The sequence below is a fragment of the Trachinotus anak genome, unplaced genomic scaffold, assembly GCF_046630095.1.
Source record: "Trachinotus anak isolate AG129_WGS33_773 ecotype Australia unplaced genomic scaffold, CSIRO_AGI_Tana_v1 ptg000018l, whole genome shotgun sequence".
NCBI lineage: Eukaryota > Metazoa > Chordata > Actinopteri > Carangiformes > Carangidae > Trachinotus > Trachinotus anak.
In genome coordinates this window covers 14,733,363-14,748,310 of record NW_027273869.1, presented here as the reverse complement: position 1 = coordinate 14,748,310, position 14,948 = coordinate 14,733,363, and the positions used below count along the sequence as shown (strand labels likewise).

Here is a 14,948-nt window from a genome sequence, read left to right as displayed (position 1 = left end):
CCAGCATCTTGAGGCTTCAACATGGTCAGGGGGTGAGAGCCCAGCCTTTTCAGGTCTGACTAAAAAGGTTCCTGGGAAAACTCGTCAGATAAGTAATAGATAAATAAATTCTTCAGTTATTTAAGAATACCATTCAGATCTTTAGATGAGCTCATGATCTCCAGTGTCATAACCAGTGTTGGGCAAGTAACTATAAAGATATCGTTAAATATTGATTACACCGAGAAAGAGATAATATCAACACCAAAAGTAATTAGTTTCATTATTCTTACTCTTGAGTTACACAGTCAAAGGTTCTTTTAAATGTCTCCAAAGCATCCATACCCACATATCACATACTTAACACATGTAGGAATAGAAACAATTGGAAGTATTGACCATCAACAGCCAGCTCAGCATTGTCCCTGCAGCACTAACTAATTGCTACACCCTCCCACTGTGAACTGAACCAGGTGAACCCTGATTTTAAGCTTACCAGCGGCTAATGTTAGAAAGCCAGCTAGGAGGACACAACTTGTAAATACTGAACCACTGAACTGAAGACGCTCTGAATCAGTGCGGGCTGTTGCGGCCGTACGAATGGTGACGCGTTCACTTGCTGTCGTACTTAATGAAGTACATTTGAAGGGGGTGTGGCCACTAAATGTAAGTGAACTAGCTACATAGTCGGTGAACAAGCTAACACCAAAAAATGTCCACAAAAAAAAAAAAGGTAATCACATTCACGCATCTGCCCAATACTGGTCTTAACACATGGAACAACACACGAATGAACAGAAACAGGATAAAGCCAGCGTATTATATACATATACTGTGTAGTGGTAACTTGGATTTCAAACCATTTTCAATGCAATCCCTCTCGTTGCCAATGCAAGCACGTCGTACGTCAAAGTGTGTAAAAGTAATACAATAATATATAATGAATGTACAATACTGCCTGACGAAGCATGACACTTCCAGCTAAAAGTTGTGCTGGTGCTACAACAATTAACAGGTACAACACCGTGACGGAAGGATAAAGTATGATCCAGCCTTAAGTCTTGATAGTTTTAACTCAGTGTGTTTATTAATGTGCATATCAACTATGAATATCAGTGACAAACCTCTAATCTCGACTTAACAGGTTTGACCTTAACAGCACATTTTGTACATTTTCAAGCAGGAAAGTAGGCAATGATATAATTCAATCTACGATAGGTTTTTCCTGTGCGTCATGTAAATGTATCAGCTGTGAGGATGGTCTGAAAAAAGACATTGTGATAAAGTGTGAATGCCTACGTGTGGACAGGTGGGTGGATTTAGATGTGTGTTAGTTCACATTTGTGCATTTCTGTGTCTGTGTGTTTGAATGTGAGACTGAGAGAGGCATTGCAGATGCTGAAGCTTTGTGCTTATTAAAGCAGCTGTTCCATCCACCACTATATTTGTCACATGTTCAGAAAGTGTTGCCCCAGACAGTAATGGTGTCCCGCCCTTACCTGAGATTTCCCTGGAGGTTTCTCCACCCCCAGGTGGGTAATGCTGATGCCCCCCTTCCCCAGCCCCAGAATGTTTTATTCTTTTGCACATCACACTTACATCACGTGTTCGTTTGGTGTGTGCCATCACTATTTTTTTTTCACCTAATTCACTCTGAGAGACCTGAAACTGCACTTTCCTTGTGAAGGTATGATTGCACAGCACACCATATGTTCACGCAAAAAGTTAATTAGTTAGCTGCTAAGTGCGCCACCACTGTGCACATGTCTTACAGGCCTGCACTGCTCTAGATATACTTGCCTTGGTTCTTGGTGCTGTCACTAACTAATGCTGTGGCTGCTGTGTGACTGACGTATGGAGTCATCACGTAGGAGAGGCGCAGTGGAGGATTGGGGAAGTTGGGTTTTACTGACTCTGTTAACCTCAGTCAAAAGCCAAAATGCTAACATGGAGCACCAAAACTGACTAAAAGGTTTAGATAAATAATGATAAATAATCAAAAAATAATAGTGAATTAATAATAGAAACACTTTAAAATTTATCTAATTTCAATTTTCTTTCTCTCATCAATTAAGTCTTTTTTAGGATGAAATGCTACAACTTCTTTCAGTTGAGCTTCTAATGTGAATATTAACTGGTTTCCTTAGATGTCTGTGATTATAAATTAAATATTTTTGCGTTTTGCACTATTGGTTGGACAAAATAAGAAATTTTAAGACATTGCCTTCAGATCTAGGAACTTGTGATGGGCATTTTTCAACATTCTATAGATCAAATTATTAATCAATTAATCAAGAAAACAACTGTTGTTAATAATCCAGTCCCATTGCATTGTTCATTGCATCTCTAAAAAGATTATCAGATGAGTGAATACAGTAAGTGAAACATCAATAAATAATAGTTTTAAAAAAATTTAATTGCAAATGTAAATGTAATTAAAGCAAAGCATTTATTAAAGCAAACTGTTACAAGAAATAGATTTTTCTCTTTTATTTTTCCTTTATTTATCTAAAATTGTTCTCTTATTATTATTTTTATTATTATTTTTTTTTTACCAACTAAGGAAATTAAATAAGTAAGTATAAGTATAAACCTTTATTATTTATTTATTTATTTATTGCATTTATTTATTCCTAACTTTTTCATTTATTGATATATTTATATATTTCTTTACTTATTGTACTATTTAGCCTTTTACTGGCTTTTGTCAGTTTCGAGCCTCCATATGCTACATTTTATAGTATATGCAAGTTCTGTGCTTCTGTGTCAGTAAATCCATACCTCCTTGATCACTTTACAGTATAGACACGCTATGACCAGATAGATAGTCCACTGGCATACCCATTCAAAACACAAGACACCATGCCAGAACACATTTTTAATAATTTATTTATGGCATTTTGGACATTTAATTTATTGATTTTTTTTTTATTAGATAATTCAATGTTGGATGTCAAATGACACCTTTTGAGGATTGTGATTATCTGGTCATTGCTTATTTATACCCACCTCATTTGAGCAAGCATTGTCTTGCAAGGCTGCCAGTGTTTGTGCTCGATGCTTGCTGCTCCAGCTTGGCGCTTTGTCTGCTGTACAGAGGCAGTAGCAGAGGGGAAAGAGCCAGTAGAGACTGATGGGAAGAAACCAGAGCCCCCAGAGCCTGAGCCATTACAGGCTGTGGTGGCTCAGGAGCCGAGTCCCACTGAGAATGGCTCTAACCAACCACAGCCTGGTGGGGTTGGGGAGCAAACAGAGTCCACTAACTCTACTGTAAAGGAAGAGGGCTCTTGCTCTCCCCCACCAACTGGTAAGTATTCCTCTTAAATATGATTCATTCCCAGGTCTCTCCTAGTCAAGGTGCACGTTTCTGCCCCTTTAGCAGATCAAATGCTACTGAAACAAGCCATGACAGTCTTATGAATGATTTCAGCTGCACACTACATGGCTCAGCAGCTTGGCAAAAACTTTTTAATCATTTATTTGCAGTAGAAAGCTAATAGATTACCTTTACTTTCATGCTCAGAATGCTATGGACTTCACTCTGACTGACTGGAGCCATGCATCGATTGTAATTTGCTTTTAAAACAATGCTCTCATTCCAACCTGCCGTTAAAGCATGCAGACTTCAAAGAAATAAGAAATTACACTTGCGCCTGAGGACCACATGGTCTTCTGCCACAGTAATAGCAGTGTCAACGATTTCAGACTCAAGAAATAAAAAACTAATATAGACTAACTGAAATGGTAAACTGAAGGTGATGCAATTTGTATGCAAGGTGAGTCATAAAACTCAATTCATTGTCCAGAAATATGAACGTAAGGGCAAAAACAAGCAAACACGCATACACTAAATATAGTGTTGCCAAGGCAGTCAGCTGGCTACCTTCTATCAGTTCTGTTTGCATAGGGTCTTTAGCTGAATTGAACCTCATTGTGTAGAGGCAGAAAAGTTACGCAGGATTTCAAGCTTTCTATTTTTTCCCTACCTTTTATGATACACCAGTGTGTGCACACGCATCGCATTGCTAGAGAGCTTGTGCTTTTGTTATTTTCAGAAGCTTGCGGCAGCAGTGCAATGTGTACAAAGCTTTTCACAGAGTTATGATCACACTGTTTCACCTCTCAGACATTCAGCAGTTTACGTTTTTCTAGGGCACAAGCCTTATTTGATCACTCCCTCCATCCAAGAGCTGCATGTCACGATCCATTCAAAGTCTTGTCTCGCATGTGATCAATGGCCTTGTTGGCCTGCCAGCCTTGTGTCTTGTTGGCCTGCCACTGATGGACTTGGAGCTTTTTGATAGGTGGGTCTATTTGTCAATGACACCTTTATTGCAGATGATGGTGATGCAGCCACTGTCCCATCCCCAACACCCCAAGCAGGTTGGTACCTATAACAACCCTCAATACTTCTTAATTTATTCCTATTCCACCTTTACCCTTTGAGGACTTTTGCAATTGAGCACTCAGCATTAATGAGCCTCAAATAAATGCACAGGACTGCTTTGAAAATTTTGGGAGGTGCATTGAAGAACTCTGAAGTTGCATCACAAGTTACCAGTATGTTTTGTATGGCAATATTATCGGTCAGTTATATTGCGGGGTTATTTTAGTGCCAGGGAACTAAAAAAATAAATGAGGGTTTATGGGTAGTGTTTTAGTCTTCAACAGCTGAAATGGTATGCATATTTTTTTCCTACGGATGTTCATGTTAAATATACTGTAAATACTATATATGCTAATACTGTATATGCTATGTGCACTGACATATGATTACATGTAGTAAATGTGTGATTTCTACATGCAAAATGCTACAGAATAATACATGCACATCAACCTTTATTAATCTCAAATAAAGGTATAGATGTGACAATGATATTTCACATGTATATATTACACATATAAAATAAATACATGGATGTGTTTTTGTGTATATGCATGTTAATACAAATGCTTATTACTGGTTAATATTTTAACCTTTGTAAACTCTTGTTTATCTGTTAAAAGGGAATGTCACTGAATATACATCAGTTAACTTTTCATGTATAGTTTCTGTATGAGAACAGATCGTGCTAATGAAATGTTGAGCATATATTGAGTGGTATTCCTTTTTGTGTTGATACACTTAATTTTTTTGCTTTTATAAAGTACTCTGGCATTTAGGAAATTTGCTTACTTGCTTCTCAATATCAATATCAATATTAGTTTCATCTGTGCTAGCTTAAACACTGGACACAGACGCAGGGGAAACGGCTTGCCTCTGTCAAAATTCGAAGAAAATTTGCCTTCCTACAGCTTTAGAATAACTTATTTAAAAGTTTACATGTTATACATAAAAATGAATTTGAACATGAGGTAGAGCTGTGAAAAGGCAGCTTTGACGGAGGTAAGCTAACATAACATTCCCCCCGTTTTCACGCTAAACCTGTCAAAGACTGTGCCACATCTGAATGTACAGAGATGAAACTGACAACTGCAAATTATATTGCTTAAGTTTCTTTACGTCATCATTTGGGACCGTCTCAGAGACGATCCCCGATGCTTCCTATTAAAAAGCTTAATAAAGCAGTTACATGCAGTGGGGAAGTAAACAAGACATACAGTACTCTTCCCAAAGCAACTGGCTCCTTTAAACGTTTTCTCTTGAAAAAAAAAAAAAAAAAAAAGCTTCATCAGAATAAACGCGAACTGTCGCTTGTCCAAATAAAGAGCCAAAGTCATGGCATCACATTTGGGCTGGCCTGTTCGCCGAGCAGTCTCTCATTCTGCGTTTCCTTCAGAAACTTAACATAGTCTACGACATATTTTAAGACAAATCAGTATCTACAGCACTTGCTGTAGATTTGAATAAATCTACAGCAAGAACTTTTACTGGCGAAAGTCATATAGCATTCAGCTGAATGATTATGATCAGTCAGTCAGTCAGCGACATTCGCAATAAGAGTCTCGCTGTTGCTGTTGCGGTCCAGCCAAGAATCATAATAGAAAAGTGAAAGCCGACCTTGTTTGCAGTTCTAGGTGTCCTGTCATCAATTTTACACAAGTCCTCCCTAGACCGCCATTGAAAAAGATGGTGGATGGGTTCGTTTGAAATACCTCGAGTGACTCTGATTATGTCCATGCTGTGACTACTGAACTTGCTCATGGACACCCCTCTTCGGTCAATCTGCGACATTTAACTCTAGGTCTTATGGGATATGGTGTTCATTAAAGGCTGCTAGAAAATAGAAATACGAAAACAGAAAAAATTTAATTCAATTAAATGAAAATGATAAGCGTGCAGGAACTTCCCTGAGCTTTTTAATGGAAAGCATCCAGCAGCTAATCACACCCACACTGATGTAGACACATCATTCAGACCCTCCACAATAGTTGAGCTTATCCTGATTAATTTCAATGACAACTGTGCTTTCTTCACAGAGGATGCCAATTCACTCAAGAAACTCTCAGTTGAGCTGCCTAGTAAGATCCCTCTGTTAAATCTACCACCATTTCAGTACCACCCAAACCAGTAGCTTACTCTGAATCAGAATGACCCACTGTCTGAACATAGGAAACATGCTGGAGACATGTTTTTTTCCCCCCTAAATGTTTTGGTGTGTATGGAAGATAGTTTTTCAACAGAAGGAAGTGAAGATGTTAAAAATCCTTGCTAACATATTAATATACACCCATTAATGGACTGATGCTGTTTTGTTCCCTTTTAATTTTAATTTCAGGGTGTTACATTATTCTGTGTTTGCTGTACGCCTAAATCGCCATTTCTGTGAATACATTTGGAATTCTGATCAGTCTAATCTACTTTTTGTACTTTCAATCAAAAATCAGTATTCGATCAATTGTCAAAAATACAGTCTCAAAGTAAAAAAAGGGTATAGAATTTAATTTTTTGGTTTCGTTTTATTTTATTTTTTTTGTTTGATTCAGAATTCCTCCAGCCAGTGCTTGCAAGTCTTTAATTGCTTGTTGGTTTTTTTGTGTGTGTTTGCTTCAGTGGACTTTACAGTACTATTCTTTACAATATGCTGTAAATTTCTCTCTGTCTTTGTTTAGATGATAGCGTCCCTGTGCCAGCCATGGGGAGAAAAGACTCAGGTAATAAAGTGGCAGTCAAAAAAAAAGACTTGTAGTCATTATGTTCACCTTTTCAAGAGGAATTTAGACTGATACCAAGACAACCGACTTTCGTTTTTCCTACGGTACCTAGCTGGTCAATCCTCGCTCAGCAGCTTTCCAGGTTCACTGGTCTAGAGACTATGTTTCGCAATATGAAAAAGACTGTTTTTCTGAAATGTCATTGCCCCAGCTCTGTCCTCCCTGCCTCGTGTACGGCATGATGGGGCTTTTGGAAAATGAAATTTCTTTAAAATTAGCAGGCAGTGTTTGATAGACAAAATTATGTCCATGGTGAACTTGACGACAGCGTCACACAATGTTAACAACATCCACGAGATCTGGGTAACAACTGTAATGACGTGATTCACCCACATTCAGACCTCCAGGATCGCACAGAAGAGTGGAGCATCAGGAAAATGAAGAATTTACAAACATGGGTTTCCATAATAAATCACATTTTCTTGAACATGTCCTATGATGGAAATTAGGTGCCCTCTCTGCGTTTCATATTGTCTGTTTCATGCTTTCCATGTTGCTAGGAGCTTAAATTCTGCTGCTGTATGTGGTGCGATTGTTGAAAGTGAGAAAATGTGTTAAAATGTGTGTCGTATAGTCTTTCCGTCTGTCTTTGTAACTACTCTGGTAAGAATACGTTCAGATGAAACGTGAAAGGTGGGTGTATGAATTCCCTACTGTATTATTCTTACACAGTGGCAATGGAGATCTGTGTATCACGAATGTGTTTCTCCTCACTGACCAGTGTGGTCTCTGGGCGAGGGCCAGGCCCCAGAGGAGCTGGAGAAGCCCATTGACACCCCACCACTGTCCATCCTGCTGATAGAGAAACCTCAAAGTGGCACCGTCACTGTGGGTGAGCGACAGCACAGCAAACATGGGTTTACAGGGAAATTCAAAGGGAAAATAGAAAGGATGTTCCACACATTGATAAGATTGTCATAGGGTTGTGGACATCCAAAATATCAGCTGTAATCTGATAAGCCTTGAAGAAGACTTGGTAACTCTTGCTGAACACTGGTCACTGTTGCAACAATTACAGGATAATGTTAAATGCTAACCTATAGTACAACCATAGCACAAGTAAAGACACCATTAAGTAAGTGCACTGATTCAGTCTGTTAGGAAGCAATATTTATTGAAACTTTGCTAACAACAGCAAACCCCCTGACATCATTAAAATTAGTTCTTATGCAAATAGTCTCAGCATCGTTACTAATGCAATTGTTATTGTAACATTAATTAATGTATTTTGTGTGTCCAAAGGTGGAGACATCACCTTTGTTGCCAAGGTGGAGGCCAAAGATCTCCTCCGCAAACCCACTATCAAGTGGTTCAAAGGAAAATGGATGGATCTGGCCAGCAAAACAGGGAAGCACTTACAGCTGAAGGAGACTTTTGACCGAATCACTAAGGTACTGTACAGCAAGACACCCACCCCCCACAACCACTACTTCCATTCATGAGCTTGTGACCACCACATTACACACAAATGGTGTTACTATATCAATTCCGCCCCCTGGCAGGTCCACACATTTGAGATGCACATCATCAAGGCCAAAGACAACTATGCTGGGAATTACAGGTGCGAGGTCACCTACAAGGACAAGTTTGACAGCTGTTCCTTTGACTTGGAAGTTAAAGGTTTGTCAAAGCGACAAAGTGCATTACATTCATGTTCACCTATATGGAAAAAAATAGGACGAAATGCAGACTAGCATATGTGCTGTTATTGTCTTGCAGAAGCTGGGCAGACACAGAGTATTGATATTCGATCAGCTTTCAAAAGAAGGTAATAAAAAGAACGTGACCCATCTACAAGAAATGCAGATATTCTGAAGGAGTCGACAGCAACCATTTTGAATTCAGTATTCAAGACAATTTTTTGTTTTTCTCTTCAACTGAACAAACCATTTCAGAGAATAAAATCTCTAACAAATGATTTATATCCATAAATACTCCTGAAAGTGGTGTTACATGAGGCGCAACTATGAACATTTCACATTCAAGTAATATTACTGTAGTACATAGAAGTGTGATAATGTCATTAACCTTTCTTCAAGGTGATTAGAAATCATCCAGCTGACTGGATGTGTAATTAAAGGCCAACTCTTGCATTTTAAATCTCCCTCCAAACAATGTGTTTGGAAAGCCATGCAAAGCGTCCCAGAGTCATTGCATTATCACAATGTTGCTCCTCAGTAATGTTGCCTCAACATTGCCTCAGCATTGTGGTAATGTTGGCCGGGACAGCTCTTGATTTGTCTTACACAAACCACTTTATTTCAAGTTTTTATCCAGAAAAAAAGGCGAAAAAAAGGGAATTTTGTGTAAGCGCCAATCGTGTTAGCTTGGAGCTAACACATCGATTGATGTCAGAGTCTTTGCTTTGCGTTGCTCTTTTAGCATTGTTTTCTAGTGCCTGTAGCTGTTCATCTCTGATGACATCTTTATTAATCTCTCCTTGTTAACAACAGCAGTGAAGGACAAGAAGATGCAGGGGAGCTTGACTTTAGTGGTCTCCTTAAACATAGGTGAGAATCACATCCCGACCTCGAGTGGATTTTGTCCTTTTCAGTATTTTTAATCCCCTTTTTTGGATGTGCTTCTTTTTACTTTCTTTCAAATCTTTTGTAAATTTGGTTTGTATTAGGCTACTGTATGAGTGGCAAGTAAGTGTCTACATATGATACATTATGCTATATCAGGGGTTTTCAAAGTCTGACTCTGTGGGCCCCCTCAGATAAAATTGAGACAGCTGCACTCCCCCACTCCCAACCCCCTCATTTACTCTAATGACAAAAAGAATATTGATATTACAACATAAAAGAGGTTAATTTAATGGATTTTTAATGGATATTCTTCTTTGTTTTACTTTCACTTGAGGAAAATGACACTCACACATGGAGTGGACTAGTTAGCTATTAGCTACAACTAAAGCTAGGTTTTTTTATTTGATTGTTTTTAGTCTATATTTGCTTACATTTTGGCATTATTAAAAGTATGGCTGAAAGATATTATCAGTATCACTTCTGGAGTAAGGAGCACATCTTTTCTAAGCAGCTTTACAGATGTTAAATCACAATGGCCATAGCAGATAGTGAAAGTGTAGGTCACACTGAATCTAAAGTTATGTGAATAGTGTCTGTATAGTCTGATTTTATTGAGTTATGACTCTGAGAAATAGTACAAATTTTGAAAGCACCATTTCCTGTCAGCCAATGCAGTATCTTTGCCTCTCTGTGAGAGCCCCCACCCTTCCCACCTGATCTCTTCCTTGCCCCCTGAGAGGTGTGCCTCACAGTTTGAAGACCTCTGTGCTATACCACAGCTACTGTGGTGGCTCAAAATAAACACCATAAGGCATATTTGAGATGATACAGTACAAATAGACCTTGGCAGTGACACTGTTCACCGGCGAAATTATACATTTATTTTGGGCTTGTCTCTTCTTCTCCCCTACATATTCAGAAATCAAAGGTTAGTAGAGAGAAAACCATAGGTTTTAAAATGATTAGACCTTACTGCGGGTGAGTACTGTAATCCTGTAGAGTCCCCAGCATGACATGTAGCTCTAGGAATTGGACGAGCAAGAGTGTTGGCCTACTGTAGTACGGTAACACTTCATTTGAAGGCAGCATTCCTAACTGCTCTGTCAGCAATCAGTAATGATGGAAATGGGCCTTGCATCATAAACACCCTGAGGAGACTGCGCTACGACGAGTCATGAGGTCGACGGCCACCCTTATGAAGCAAAGAGCACCATTTTGGATCATTAGTGATGCTAATGAGCTATGGAGAAATGATGCTGTAAAATAGTGTTATCGCTACACTGTCATTTTATTTCAATTTAGAAATATAAGACATACCACCATGTTTATTTTGGCCTTCTTCATAATTGCCTGAAAATAAACAGATGAGAAACACAAACAGAGAATGAAATACTACTATATGCTATTTACCTCCAACCTTTCTGACATTTGAGAAAATGTCCATGAAAGAAACTGACTGAATGTTCTTAATTCAAACTAATGGATACACTCAGGACAACATCTCCTCTAATGTCTCCGCTAACATCTCCTATAGACACATTTATAATCTAACAGAGTCAGAGCATCTCTGAAGTGATCACTCAAACCAACAACAAACAAAGGGATGGGCCAGTTCATAGGAGCAATAAGAAAGACACGTTCTCAGTAAAAATCTTTGTTGCAGGTTTCCCCTAAATCCCTGCATGCTGCATATCAACATGTAATTACACAAAAGAAGCAAACATAACAGTGTGTTGAATTACACATTTACAAGAACGAAAACTCTCCATCATTGATCTGTGTCTGCTCTTGTGTGCCATTTTAATCCTACAATGCTGATAAAATCCTTGTATGTCCCAGACTTATTCTTAAATCTCATAGCAGCACCTAATATAAAAGAACTCAACCCTAAATTCCTCTTTAATTCCCATAGTTCCCCTACATTTCGAAGGATGGCAAAGAAGATCTTGAGAAATCTCAAATTTCTTTCCCTGTTTCCTACTCTGAAAAACACAACCCTGATAGGTGGTATTTACGAATGGGACCGAGTTCCTAGTTTTGCTGTTGCTATTTAGCCAATGTTAGCATTACCAACATTTTTCATTCCATTGTAGAAGAAACACTGCAGCTTCAGCATCAAACTTCATTCCTTTACTTTCCAGGACCTGTCTACACTGTAGGAAGCAATCCTAGTTCCTTCTTTCCTTTACTAAAGTTAGCATGGTAAGCAGATGGCCCTGGCCCGGTCGGACGGTCTCGTCACTTTCAGATACCGAGTCACTGTAGTGTCCAGGTTGCCGTGAAGAAGTAGTGCTTCTCAGAGGGCGTATTATAGCTTGCATATCTTGAAAATGCAAGGATGGCTAATGCTCTTGGCAAGACTGGTACGTAAACAGCTGTTAATGCTAAGATTAGCTATGCAGCATTAGCAAAACTTACAAATAGCTCACATAAGGGACTTAAGTGTTTCTAAAATCCTGCAGACTCATCAGCACACAAATGAAAACACATCTTTTTTTTTATGAATATAAACCTAGCCTTTAGACTGTAGACCAAATACCGCTCAAATGCCTGTGGCTCTCCTTATTGTTAGTTGGCTTTGTATATATATTTACATATATTTACTTTAAGCCTTTGCATTCAGTGTTACGATCAAAACTTTAAACCCTGCGATTGTTGTGTTAGTTTAACCTAGCTGTCAGGTAGTTCTGTTCTTATTTATGAAGAACTTCATTGATCATTATCCATCCTGACTTTTCTTCAACAGGTCTGTTTTGAACACTTAGGAGGAAATCCTAGGGGACATTAAAAAAAACATGCATATACAGTTGACCCACAACAAGTTCTAAATAGATTAGGGAACACCTTTGTGTTTTGTATTAATAGTGCTGCTACCCTGTCACCGTTAACATATGACTCCAGAGCCAATGTTAACACACAGGCAGACAGCTCACCATGCCCATCCCTTTGTGTGACATGTCCTGAGGAAATGCTCAGCCCAGCGACTGAATTACACTATTATAGAAAAACAGTGATGTTGAAGTAAAGCTTTGTGTCTCTGAGATCCAGATAGAAATCCCCTACCTGTACCAGTGCTTCTAAGCCCCTGATCCCAGAGGTTAACGAGTAGTTCCTCAGGACACGTTGCAAACACCTGCCTGTGACTCCTTCCCTCACACTGTTCCTTCGTCTGCGGCACCACTAGGGAGCACAAACAACAGGATGACACTCCTGAGGTGGATGTGTGGGAGATCCTGAAGAACGCCCGTCCAGACGAGTATGAGAAGATTGCCTTTACGTATGGCATCACAGATCTGAGGGGTCTGCTGCGGAGGATGAAAAAGATCCCGAAAGAGGAGAAGAAGAGTGAAGGTAAAGAAATCAGTTATTTTATTTGCAGGTGAAGATTGACTTTGTTATTGATCTCAAAAGGATACATAGACCTTCATTTTGTCCTGTCAAAGCTTTTGCAAAGAAGCTGGAACCGGCTTACCAGGTGGATAAAGGTGGAAAGATCCGCTTGGTGGTTGATCTGGCTGACCCCACTGTTGAACTGAAGTGGTACAAGAACGGACAGGAAATCAGGCCATCTCCCAAGTATGCAATGACCTTCTTTTCTGTGCATCTTTTTTATGTCTTCTCCCTGTCAACACTGCACAAATGAAAAGCATTTATTATGAAAAATGCACATTTTTTTTTTATAAAAATGCCTCTCATTTGTGGTGACATATTTATTTACTGCTTTTCTGGTATTATGTGTTTCCATTTTGTTTCCATTCTAAACCACAATGGTTCACATGTTTTATTCCACCAACAGATTTATTCTTTGTCCTACAGGCAGGTTTAGTCTTTGTCCTAATTTACTCAAAGACACGTCACATGTCCTGAGGCCTACAATCTTACAAATACCCCAACAGAAATATATGAAAACTTAGTAGTGGCTTGATAAGACCTGGTTTCTTGAGTAACTTTAATTCACTTTCACAATTTTACATCACTGTCTTAAATCTTCTGCACTGTGAACCATTGCCAGTCAACAAATAACATTCTCTCAACTCTAATGTGGCTCTAATCAGTTTCCACACAGTCACATACTCACACTTATTGGGATCATTATGAATTCATAGGCCTATATATAATAAATGGCCCCTGAGCTACATTTGGGTGTAAACATATATGATGTCAATTGTTGCCATTAACTGTTGTATATGTCCTTCTTTATACAGGAAAAAGGTGGTACCTCCTTCACAGGTCTTTAACCAAGTCTGGCTTTGGATCAGATATAATAGATGCTAAATCACGTAGTAATAATAATATCATATAGTAAAGATAATGTACTTAACAACAGCTATTTGCTTTTAATGTTTTGCAAGTATCTCTTTAATGCAATTAGTATATATTGAATAAATGTGAAGACCCAGGAGTCATAAAACAAGACAAAGTGAGTAACAAAAAAAAAAGTAGAAATTTTTGAGTAGCAGTGTGACAAATCTTAAAGTTAAGAACATTTTGTCAAACAAAAATAATGTTGTATATCCCTATAAGAAGGCAGGAGCATTTAAAAATGCTAAAACTTTAAGCTACTATTACAAATATTTTTATATTAACGACTCAAATGAGCATATGTATAGTGAAAGCAGTTGCTCAGAGAGAATTATGACCCAACACCGCAGTTCCCCTCAGCCCTACAGAGTTTTTTTTAGCATCTTTCAAAAAAGGCAAAAAAAGTTCTGATAAACCGACAGTGCATTACCTGCAAAACACAAAGCGGTGGACAGACAGTTTAGCTACTAACTGGTGAACATAGTGGAATGTTCAGCAGCTACACAGCCAGATATTTCTGGTGGAGACCAAAACAGAGTTTAAAGGAGAGCAAATATTGTGACCAAACATGACTCCAAAATGGATGCTATCATCTGTTAGATAAACCACTGTTTGCCCTGTCAATTTAAAAGCTGGAGATATGTCATTGCTTACACCTCGCTCCAGCTGCCTCTAACACTCAAACATCCCAGACATACACTCTATGTCTGAAAAATAAGAGGGTAGCGTATCACTGTTTGCCGATTTGGCAACAGTTATAGTTGAGAGACAATGATTCTGCAGTGTTTGTGTATAGAATCCTGGAATAGATATAATAGGTATTAGGATTACAGACTTGTTGCATTGTAAACTAGATAAATATTATGCCTAACCAACACATATGAACTCAAAGGTCTGTTCAAAGCCATGCAAAGTTAAAGCCATCTGGGAGGTTATTGCTGTTTTCTGGTTTTGGTCTCCTGTGGCATTTTCTCCAGGACTCCC

The 14,948-nt window shown here is 38.6% G+C and overlaps 1 protein-coding gene across 8 annotated transcripts in view; it reads left to right on the top strand.

Annotated features, from left to right (window-relative positions):
- Nucleotides 1-14,948, top strand: part of mybpc1 (myosin binding protein C1) — a 31,149-nt gene that overhangs the window by 5,295 nt on the left and 10,906 nt on the right. The window contains exons 3-14 of one of the 8 annotated variants that reach the window (XM_071502403.1): nt 1,440-1,511; nt 3,077-3,286; nt 4,318-4,362; nt 6,400-6,441; nt 7,033-7,074; nt 7,856-7,966; nt 8,377-8,525; nt 8,637-8,754; nt 8,854-8,902; nt 9,588-9,644; nt 12,847-13,013; nt 13,106-13,238. In XM_071502403.1, the coding sequence (XP_071358504.1) occupies nt 1,440-1,511; nt 3,077-3,286; nt 4,318-4,362; nt 6,400-6,441; nt 7,033-7,074; nt 7,856-7,966; nt 8,377-8,525; nt 8,637-8,754; nt 8,854-8,902; nt 9,588-9,644; nt 12,847-13,013; nt 13,106-13,238 (1,195 nt within the window). Of the gene's footprint in view, nt 1-1,439; nt 1,512-3,076; nt 3,287-3,347; nt 4,284-4,317; nt 4,363-6,399; nt 6,442-7,032; nt 7,075-7,104; nt 7,768-7,855; nt 7,967-8,376; nt 8,526-8,636; nt 8,755-8,853; nt 8,903-9,587; nt 9,645-12,846; nt 13,014-13,105; nt 13,261-14,948 lie in introns of those variants that run through there. The other 7 variants (XM_071502406.1, XM_071502405.1, XM_071502404.1 and 4 more) reach the window with 7 other exon arrangements.